This window comes from Chrysoperla carnea, chromosome 2 (assembly GCF_905475395.1).
Source record: "Chrysoperla carnea chromosome 2, inChrCarn1.1, whole genome shotgun sequence".
NCBI lineage: Eukaryota > Metazoa > Arthropoda > Insecta > Neuroptera > Chrysopidae > Chrysoperla > Chrysoperla carnea.
In genome coordinates, this window is record NC_058338.1 from 43,732,750 (window position 1) to 43,744,184 (window position 11,435).

General features: G+C 28.8%; 3 protein-coding genes across 3 annotated transcripts; 2 read left to right on the plus strand and 1 right to left on the minus strand.

The window, feature by feature from the left end:
- The first annotated feature begins 1,548 nt into the window (after positions 1-1,548).
- LOC123292714 (cap-specific mRNA (nucleoside-2'-O-)-methyltransferase 2) lies at positions 1,549-4,240 on the plus strand. The gene is made up of 6 exons (XM_044873427.1): positions 1,549-1,621; positions 2,315-2,506; positions 2,596-2,716; positions 2,895-3,034; positions 3,093-3,173; positions 4,196-4,240. Exons 2-6 carry the CDS (start codon positions 2,330-2,332, stop codon positions 4,238-4,240), a joined length of 564 nt encoding a protein of 187 aa, XP_044729362.1. The 5' UTR covers positions 1,549-1,621; positions 2,315-2,329.
- A 701-nt stretch (positions 4,241-4,941) lies between these two features.
- LOC123293203 (sulfiredoxin-1) lies at positions 4,942-5,360 on the plus strand. Its single transcript, XM_044873938.1, has one exon. It carries the CDS (start codon positions 4,947-4,949, stop codon positions 5,325-5,327), a length of 381 nt encoding a protein of 126 aa, XP_044729873.1. The 5' UTR covers positions 4,942-4,946; the 3' UTR covers positions 5,328-5,360.
- A 1,807-nt stretch (positions 5,361-7,167) lies between these two features.
- On the minus strand, positions 7,168-10,117 carry LOC123291459 (T-complex protein 1 subunit gamma). Its single transcript, XM_044871758.1, has 6 exons — positions 9,984-10,117; positions 9,861-9,922; positions 9,621-9,797; positions 9,364-9,561; positions 8,337-8,657; positions 7,168-8,167 (listed from the first exon to the last, which is right to left on the minus strand). Exons 1-6 carry the CDS (start codon positions 10,018-10,020, stop codon positions 7,316-7,318), a joined length of 1,647 nt encoding a protein of 548 aa, XP_044727693.1. The 5' UTR covers positions 10,021-10,117; the 3' UTR covers positions 7,168-7,315.
- Positions 10,118-11,435: the final 1,318 nt, after the last annotated feature.

An 11,435-nucleotide genomic window follows, 5' to 3' on the forward strand; every position in this document is an offset into this window, starting at 1 on the left:
ACTTACATCTTGCTAAATATGATTATTTAGTAAGTCTGTTGTATGTTTTTTAATTTTATTGTTTTGAATAAACTTTCTTAATATAAACTAAAAAAAAAATAAAAATTAATTCATTGTAGAAAATTAATCTTTTTTAAATGGTTTCCCTGAAGGTTAATTGTGCTGTTGTAATACTAGTAGTAAAGGAGAGGTGGAAGTCTAGCAATAAAAAAATCATTCTATCCTGTACCAAACCTGGTTTGTTTCCTTTAGCTGTGTAATCATTGTTGAACGTTCCTGAGGTTTATCATGAGTTATTCTAATATGATCCAGTCGAAGAACATGAAAAACCATTCCCCGTTTGCTTATCTTCTGGCAACTAAACTTTATCTTCATGCAGTTGTTATGTCATAGATAGCAGTACCTATATTTCATCCAAAAATTAAAGACTGATCCAAGACACATTGTCTCGAAGGTACATGTAATTCAGAACATCCAAGTTTGACCATAGGAAAATATTAATCGATAGAGTACTAGATGTATCGAAATCGTAAATATTTTATTAATTAAATACTTTAATTATTTTATTGAACTATGTACAACACGCAGATGGTCGCAGACAATGGAATTAAAGGACAAAATTAAAAACAATTTCAAATAGGAAAGTAATTCATTCAGTAATTAAACTTCATTTTATATTACGATAACAAACTTACAAATAGTTTATTATTCGTAAAATATGACTGCAGATATAATATTAGGATTTGAAGATTCCCACCACTAAAAAGATCATCATAGGTACGCCTTTGAGAGGTCGACTTTTGTTTACAAAGTGTTTACACCCTTATTATCTTTACCCTCCATAACCCTTATAAACAACTGTGGATAATTTCAAAGATGCATTGATTTTTTCCTTTGATCCTACTCTTAATAAGTTAACTAAAAATAAACATTGTAAAAAATCAAAAAAGCATTCACCAAATTATTCTATTCCGTAGGGTATTCCATTCCATAGAATAATATAACCTAACGGATTCTATTCTATGAATGTTTCAATATCTGTGTTTTCATAAGATAAATTTTGGATAACAATAAATATTCAGTAATTTAACGGAAAAAATGTAAAACGCAAATAAAATCCAATAAAAATGACGAACTTTGTAGCAAATAAATATTTTAATAAGAAATTCATATTTACAAAAGATAAACATAAACATAATTTTAGGTTAGAAAAGCAACCGATTATCCAAACAAGATAAAATTTTTCGATAAACTCTTAATTTGTTTCAGTTTTGATAATGAAAATCTACTGCCTTTCATAGAAAATTTATCAAAATTAAAAGAAGAATTGAATATCGTTAAAACTAAGACTGGAAATTATGATTTGGAATTATGGTCAGCGCACACAAAATCTCGGGATATATCCCAAAGTATATTTCGTTATTTTCGGAATAAATTTCAACCTGAATTACTCACTCAAGCCTGGTTGAAGTTCCATGAAATTTTATCAAATTTTGATATTGTACAGCGTCGTTATAGTATAGAGGAATTCAAAATGAATTCGATACATTTGTGCGAAGCGCCTGGGGCTTTTATTACATCGCTAAATCATTTTTTGGCAAATAATTTTACAAATTATAAGGTTTATAAAAAAAAATTCTTAAGAATAAAAATTTAATTTTATCCAATGCTTCAATGAATTAAAATCAAAAGAAGTTAAATACATCCAAAATCGCAAATAATTTGATTTGCTGGATAGACTTGACAACCCGAAAATTACTGTTTTTCTATCTGAATGTTGATATTTCAGAATAACTCAAAAATATATTCTAGAATTTCGTAAGGAATTCATAGTTTCTGGGTGGGCTGGTGATTGAGAGAAAGTCTTACATATAAAAATAGATCTAATAAAACTTGAGAAATATTTATCTCAAATATAATAGCACAGAAAATTAATACTAAAAAAACTTTTTTTTAAAGCTTTGAAAATGTCAGATCTGGGTATGATTTTGGAAAACTTTTATAAATATATGAAAAAAGAATAAGTCTTAAAAACTCTGAATTTACATTTGTTTTTGGACTCTCTGATGCAGACTTGATAAGTCTGGCTAACTCTGAATTAGACAATTCAAAAAGGTTGACAAATTCAGAATTTCAAAAACTTTTTCGTATTGCCTAAGATTTTTCCAGTGTTTATAAGACTTATGAAGACTTATTCTTTCGTCAAATTTTTTTCCCACCAGGGCTAAATTAAAATAATTGGTTAAAAGCAAATTTTCATTCAATGTTAGTTTAATATAATAATGCAAAGTAATTTTACAAAAGACCATTTTAGTTTTCATATTTGGGCATGACTTTGAATCCCTATTATGGTGGTAATAATTTGAAAGAAATGATTTCACAAGATCGATTTATTCTTAATAAATTTGAGCATTGGTATTTTGGGGAAGATGATACTGGTGATATTAAGAATTTTGATAATTATCTTGGTTTAATATCACATTGTAAATCTAAATTTGAATCTGAGGTACGTTTAATCAAAAAATTATCGCAATTGATTTGCGATAATTTATATATTATCTTATTTGTTGCAAATCAAAAATAAAATTATTCTAGGTGAATTTAGTAACTGCTGATGGCAGTGTAAATTGTATGGATGATCCTGGAAATCAAGAAAATATTGTATGGCATTTGATTTTCTGTGAAACTATTTCAGCATTAACAATTTTAAAAAAGGGTTTGTAATCATACATTTTTTTGTTCGTTGTATGTAAAAATAGTTTTATCTAGATCTAGAAAAATAGCCTACAAAATATAAAAAAATATAGAAAAATATTTGAACCAAATTTAAATTTCATGAATATTCCCTATTTATTTATTATAAAAGTGTTATTCAATCGTTGATTTATTTTTAGGTGGAAATTTCGTGTTAAAAATATTTACAATATTTGAAAATAATTCAATAGCATTATTAATATTGTTAAACGAATGTTTTGAACGTGTTACCGTTTTCAAACCGTGTACCTCAAAAGCTGGAAATTCAGAATTATACATCGTATGTGAAAATTATATATATACCATTGAACTTCATGAAAATTATACACAATTTTTAGACATGTATCGAAATGGATCTAGTGAAAAATTTTATGAATACATCACGACCAGTAATATTAATTACGAACAAATATATGAATGTGCAAAATTATTTACAAACTATCAGATTGAAACTATCTCAAATAATTTATTCACATTTGGATTTAATTTTTTGGATGATAGCGAATTAAATCAATTAAAAAGTAATATTGTTAAATTTTACACAAAATTATGTAAACCCAAAAAATTGAATCCACAATTTGCTCTAATGAATACATACGAGGATACACTTTTCATAAATCGATGTTATTTAAAAAGTGTTCCTAATTTTTTTCAAAAAGAAAATGGTGATTACACGTTTTTTAATTCGACAATTAATTTGGATACAATTCAAGTTCATATAACCATTGGCAAATCTTTTAGAAAAATTTTAAGTTCAAAATTTTGTGATGATCATAATATTACTGATTTTGAAAATAATTTTCTAAAAATTGAAAATTGTGATTCAAATACAATTAATTTTGAGCAGATCTTTGAACCAAACAATTATGATACGTCTGATAAACTGGTTTGTAAGAATTTATTAAATTTAGTATGTAAATTTTCTGAACATGAAAATTTGTTTATTATTAATTATTTTCCTTTAACAATTTTTAGCGTAAATTTTTTATTTATTTTAAAACAATGTTTTGAGTATGTAAGTTGTAATTATGAAAAACGATTATTAGTTTTTGAAAATTTTATTAAAAATGATAATGCAATAAATATTTTACAAACAATATTAAATGAACAAAACAATTTAATTAAATTGAATGATAATAAAACTATTACACGTTTTTTAAATCCTAAGATTATATTTTTAGATATTTTTTATGAATTTGTTAAATTTTTTAATAATAATAGTTTTAATTGTACAAATGATTAAATTCATGGATTAATCCAAAAAATATATTTAATTAATATTATGAAAGTTGTTTTAAATTTACTCATTATTATTAACCAAGTGAAAACTTTTTGAATAGGGCTCAAATAAAAGAAGCGGGATCCACGACATGTTTGAAATAATTATGTGATAAGATAAAATTTAAATTAAATGGTATTTATTCTAAAATTTAATTAACAGAATATTGTAGCTCCTATTAAAATTTTAGGTCACATAATCGCATGATTAAATCCGAAAATATTACAATATACAGAGAGAACCGAAAACTATGAAGAATCAACGTAGAAGGGTATGTGTATAATGCTATTGATACACCTAGTACCCGTTAGGGTACTAGGTTCTATTATTCTTAACTATCTTAATATAGCTAACCAAATTAAAGGAATATACTTTGATATCTCTCTTTGAATATGCACTACTGTTACATAGATATTTCAAAATGTTTTAAGAAACATTTTTTTTTGAGGAGAAGCCATACAAAATATATGAGAGTAACAGCTTTCGTGAAATCATTCGTGGGTTTTTTTTATTTCGATTATCGTGATACTTATAGCCATGGGCGTACCTAATTTTTGGTCCAACGGTAGGCAAAACAGTATGTATTAATGTTAGTATGTATTAATATGGGAATATCAGTTATGTGTGTGTGGCTATTTAAGAGTGGATATCTTTCTTTATTTACATGACGTCAAAAAACAAACGATTGTGTAATCAACACTGTCTATACATGGTATTTCAACAATTAACTCAGTCAATTGTTTGTTTTCACTTCTTTTTATTAGTATGGACTATTATTTGGTAACTATCTATGACTTGGATACAAATATATGTTACACTCTGTATTTTTAACCAAACTAATTGACCTTGTAAATTCAATATGATTCATCGTAATTTCACTTTTAAATAAATATTAGGTACATGTAAAAATGAAATGATCAACATTTTAAAATTGTCATCTCAAAAACAAATTTTTACAAAAATGTTTAGTATTCATAGTAATACAATTTCTGAAGTGCATGATATACCAATGAAAGTATTAATTCGACCATTTCCACCTGAAGTTGATGAAAATAAAGTACAATCGTTAATGAAAACAATTTCCGATCCAAATGAAATTCAAAATGTACCACCAGTTGACGTACTCTGGATAAAAGGCCGTGAAGGAGGTGATTACTATTATTCATTTGGTGGATGCCATCGATATACAGCGTATAAACGGTTAAATAAATCAACGATACCAGCGAAATTGGTTAAGTCAACAATCGAAGATTTGAAGTGTTATTTAGGTTCAAGTACACCTGATTTAAAATAAATTTTTGAATTTAGGAACATTAAAAATACTAAGTTGTGTTTAAATTAAAAAGTGTTTGTAAAACAGATTCTAATTTTAAATAAACTTTGTAATAAATAAAAATAGTAATTTTCAATACTTTATTTTTAATCGTTACCCCAATAAAAGTTCAGTTCCGTTAGGCTATATGTTCATTTCATTTTCAGTCTGGTAAATTCAAATAATCTTTGTGAGGCGGGTTATTTCAAAATGAGTCTTATTTACTTGATACTTTTTTGGCAAATGAAAAGAAAATCTTACGGGAATCCACCACCAACAATATTTTTATTGTACCACAATTGATTATTTATCTTGAGATAGTTTACTTTAAGTAAGGTTTTGAAATCCATTTATATTATTTTAAGAATTTTTTGGCTTTTAAGTTTGGACAATGATTATTTTGGAACCTTTGAATATGGAAGTAGTAAAAAAATTGCTGCGGTAATACAAATATTCTACCATATTTTTTTCCAACAAGAAATGAATAACGGGGTCTCAATAAAGAATAATATATCTGAAATCCAGTCGTCTTAAAATAAACTCTCAAAAACATGACCAGTTCTCGTATCATTATGAAACCAAACTGAAATTGTTCCACAATTTTAGGCTGAGACCTCATTTATTGCGTTTAGCTGAAGTTATCGCTCCATTTATGGACAATCTATTTTTACTTTAAGATAGATATATGGAGCGCCGAAACTAACCGAGCGATAACTTCAGCTTTATTAATTCCTTGTATGAAATTCTTACAAGAAGTTTTTATGGAGAAGCAAATACGCTACACTTCATAATATATTATACATTTCCTGCTGTCATAAGTAGAGGTTGCATAAGATGATTTTAATACTTCAATCAGTGATGAATTGTTAAAAAAAACTCAAATGAGTGAGATTTTTTTTGTGGGAAAATAAAAAACCTTTAACAAAAAAGCACTCTTTATTATTAAGTAGCCAATAATTTAATTCGTGTGACATTCAAGTTTTACTGACTCAAAGTTGAATGCAGATAGATTTTAATTTTTTTCAATTTACTGATGCTTCGATCATAGCTTACGGATGTCGTTGGTAAAGCGTAGTATATTTTTAAAGCTGTACTAACATTAGGAAACGCTTCTTGCAAATCATGCTTTCACAGATGTTGTAACAGATCGAACGCAAGTTCTTCGCAAAAATCAACAGCATCCAAGTCTTTAGAATATTTTCGTACTAGATGGATTCCATTCATCAGCAAATCCTTGGGTCCAACGTAGGATATATTGATAAATCAGCAAAGGATATGCCCGAAAACCAACTGGGCACCAACACATTATATTATGATTTCGAGGGAAAGTGGACAATTTTAGGAGGGTTCATCGATTATTTAAATTAAAACCTTAATAAATTATTGAAAACAATAAAACCCGTTGTGCCTGGACTAATTAAGGATGTATGAGCACGGTAGTGTGGACAAAATGTAAAAAAAATATTTATTTCCTATTTTGATGGTGAATTATAATTTAAGACGAAAGGTAAAAATCAAATTTTTCGATATCTGGAGTAATTTTCAAAATATCGAAAAATTGTATTCTTATTTTTCGTCTACATTCATGAAGTTATAACAAAATTCATCATCAAAGTTCAAAATAAGGTATAAATAATTTCAACCACAAGCCTAAACTTGCCTTGACCCTCGTACTACCTTAATATAAATCTTTTTCTTTATTGTTTGCTCTAGAAAATTTTGTTTGCGTAAGTATTTCTACCGAATAATAAAATAAAAATATTAACCTAATAAGTATAAATTTTTTTTATTAAAGTTACTAATTTTACAAAAAATAGTGAACAATAAAAATGTAACGAAAAAAAAATGCAGAATGTTTAAAAAGAATAAGCTTTGAATTAATAATACGTGAATTAAGGTTAATAATTTAAAGCGGTAGTGTGAATCTTTCAAAATAAATGATTAAGTTACTGAAAACAAGAAAAATATATCTATTCTTCAATCGCTGCTTGCTGGGATTGAACTTGTGGTTGATCTTTGTTACCATCCCTCTTTTTACTACCAGATACTATGTCATCAATTCGTAATAAAAGAATAGCGGTTTCAACAGCTGTTTTATACGTTTGCAACTTAACTGATAATGGTTCCCATAAACCTTTCTCTTGCATTTGAACTAATTCCCCGGTTTCACCATCGATACCCCATGTGCAAGGGCCAGCGTCACCTTGGTACGAAGCATGCTTAGCACGTAACGAAGTTAAAGTACGAATTGTATTCGCTCCACAATTTTGCGCTAATGTTTTAGGAATAATTTCAAGCGCAGTTGCAACAGCTCTGTAAGGACCATGTTTAGATTTTTGGGATAATGCTTGAGAAACAGCCATTTCGATAGCACCTCCACCAGGCACCATACGTGGTGATAATACTAAATTTCTAGCTACATGTAAAGCATCTTGTAAATTACGTTCGGTTTCATTGAGTACATCTTTGCTGGCTCCACGTAACAAGATTGTACACGCTTTTGGATCTTGACATTCAACGATAAATGTGAAATATTCATCACCAATTTTTTTTACTTCGAACAGACCACATTTGGTACCAACATCAGATTCACGTAATTCTTCGGTACGATTAACTACAATTGCACCACAAGCACGAGCAATACGATTGTTATCAGTTTTACGCACACGTCGAATAGCAGTGATACCAGCTTTTAGTAAGAAATGTTGAGCTAAATCGCTTACGCCTTTTTCAGTGATTACAACATCGGGTTTAACAGCGATTATGTCAGCACAAATACGTGCAACGTGCTCCTCTTCTAATTCTAACATTCGCGTAAAATCCTGCAATAAAATATACAAATTAAATAGAAATTAAAGGCAAATGGGATACCCCAAAAGTGTACAGTCGATAAAACTTAGCTGTTTCGAATAATAGCTGAAACTTCATTTTATAAGACAAACTAATAGTTAAGTTCTGAATTAAGAAATAATAATGAACTCAAAAACTTACTTGTTCTCCCATAATTTCAACATTTGTTTGACTTTCTCCTTTCTTATATTCTAACGGGCAATCTAACAACACAATTCGAGGATTCTTAATTAATCGTCTCATTTTAGAATGTGTTACATCTTTGTTGATCATAACACCATTAAGTACAGATGAATCATCAATTGTTCCACCAGGAATCTTCTCGACTTTGGCATAACGTTTAATGTCGACTTCAGTACGACCACCTTCAGTTAACGTGACCTTTTGTACGGCATCTAATGCTATATCCACAGCTAAGTCAGACCAACGCCCAATAAATTTCGTTCCAACACAAGCACGAACCTTAAAACAAATTTTGTTATTATATATGAGTGAGCTTTTCGCTACGAAAAAACTCGCTTTGAAAATCGAATCTTCGGTAAAATTCACATTAAATTTGTTTTTACCCATCCAAAAAACATTGACAAATTATATTGATGCTATCATTTTTATTTATTACAATAGGGAATATTCATGAAATTTAAATTTGGTTCAAATATTTTTCTTCCGTAACTTTATTGACTGGACATTTCAACTAAACCATTATTTTAGTAATTAATATCTTTTTAATTACTTAAAATTAATTAATAAAAGAACATTCAGTGAGGGCATTTAAAAATTTCTAAAACGGAAATTCAAACTTTTATACGGACTTCACATCTTCACAGAGAGCGCAAAAAAACTGCGTTTAAATATCTCAAAATTATAATGTATTTTAAATATTTTTTTACACTTAAATACAGCATTTTTAAGCAGTATTTATATTTTTTACTTTGTTATAACGGTGTAAACAATGAATTAAAAATATAAAAAAAATACATGAATATTCCCTATTAAGACTAAAAAATTCGTCATCGCTTTACTAAAATTTCATCGAATCTCCTTTACAAAAGTTATTTTAATGCCAAAAAATCTTTATCATGCCGGCATAAATGTGGCGTTACGATTTGGCGACGTTTTTTGTGTTCATTCCTCCGAGTTTTTATATTAAAAATAAGCTATTACTTACAACTTGAGCGAGTTGTTTACGGTCGTTAACATCTAGTGGTACACTTAATGGCCCTTCTAAAAGTTGAATCATGTCTTCTAAAGCTTGGCGATAGTCTCTAATAATAACTGTCGGATGCATGTTCTGTGCTAAAAATTGTTCGGCTGCAGCTAACATTTCTCCAGCTAAGACAATTACCGATGTAGTGCCATCACCTACCTATTAAATAAAGAAAAATTTAGAATGTTTCAATCGAATAAAATGGTATCGGCTCTCACCTCTTCATCTTGTGTTCGAGCAATTTCAATCATACTCTTTGCTGCGGGATGTTGCACAGTAATTTCACGTAGAATTGCGTTACCATCATTAGTCATTACTATTCCACCCATTGGATCCATCAACATTTTTAACATAGCTTGAGGTCCTAAACATGTTCGAATCACATCGGCAATTGTCTAAAACAATAAAACCGTAAAATCAAAACTAACAATTTCATATTATGTATAAAAAAAAATTACCTTTCCGGCATTAATATTCTCCAACTGTACTTTTCTACCTGAATCACGTTTCGTATTTTGGCCTGAACAATAAATTTATTAGTCATTATGAATTCTAGTGCAAGAAAAAATGGATTTACTTACTTAATACTAATATTGGGGCAGCTCCCGATCCAAACATTTTAATTTAATTTTCTTGAAAAAATTCACGTGCTATTCAATTATAATGTATTTTGGTGTAGGATGACTTTTGATGAAGATTCGAATACCATAGAATAATCAAATGTGTAATAATCACCATAGAGAATGATTATTATAAAGAGCGCCATGTTTTAAAAAATAATTATTAAAACAATGTTTTTAATTGTTTGAAATATTTATTAATGAATTTATTACTTATAAAAGATAAAGTGAAATCATGAAACGTTTTTTTTTTCGCTTTTCTTTTCAAGTAAAAATTCGATTTGCATAAAGCATTTCAATTCTTTCCCAGACAAGGGGTAAGTAAAAATTAATTATCTTAGAAGCCTTCCCACTGTTCTTGTTCATTTAAATTCTATAAGAAATGCATAATATAAATGCAATGACTTAAATAGAATCGCAACTACCGGATAACATTGCTTCTTTTGTGTTTTTCGACTCTCAGATATGTGGCTCTGCTACTTACATTTCCGTCAAATGTCGAAAATCTATGAACTTTGTTTCGAATTTTCTTGAAAATGCCGATAAAAAAGAAAATAGGAGAGATGTAGCAAATTAACTTATATAAAAAATACATACACATATTCAAAAGCAACATCACCGCTCAAAAATTAAATTAAATTTTTAAAACTGTCTCAATCAATAGGGTAAGATGAAGCACTTAAAGTCAAATGTACCTTGAATCATTTTATTTTTCTCGGCAGATGTTGATATCTGGTCTAGAAATTAGAAGAAATCGATTTTTTTGCATATATTAATAGATTAGAACCATAAAGAATAATATGTCCTTAAACGGATTTTTCAAAATTAGAATTATTTTCAGAGATGCATCGGATTTTTGGTAGCGAAGTTTGAATTGATCGCTCTGTACGGTGAGCTTCTGCTGCTTCAAAAGAAGGCAAAACAGCACGGCTAGCAGAAATAACTTTGCAAGACATTATAAATGAAGTAGAAGAGGGCCAATTTATGGATCTCGGATCCCCGAGTAATCCTAAGTGAGTTATATTATTACCCGAGTAATCCTAAGTGAGTTACTCTGCTGGAACTGTATAAATTTTAGTGTCCGACCGAAGCTTCGGCTTCGGCCACCTTAGGCCAAAAAAACCACCTTCGGTCAAACATTTTGTTTGGCCGAAGCTTTGGCCGAAGGTTCTTAGCAAATGTCGGAATTGAACGAATTGTTCTAAATGTTATTATTTTGAAATAAATTTCAAGGTAATTTTTTTAATCATCTTTAGATTGACTTCTAGATCAACTTCTCAAGATCATAACCTCTAAATCAACTTCTAGAGATCAACTTTAATATTAAAGTTTTAAAATCATGTTTTTAAACCTTCGGCTTTGGCTTCGGCCGAAGGTTGTGGCGATAACCGATTAATCGGCTTCGGCTTCGGC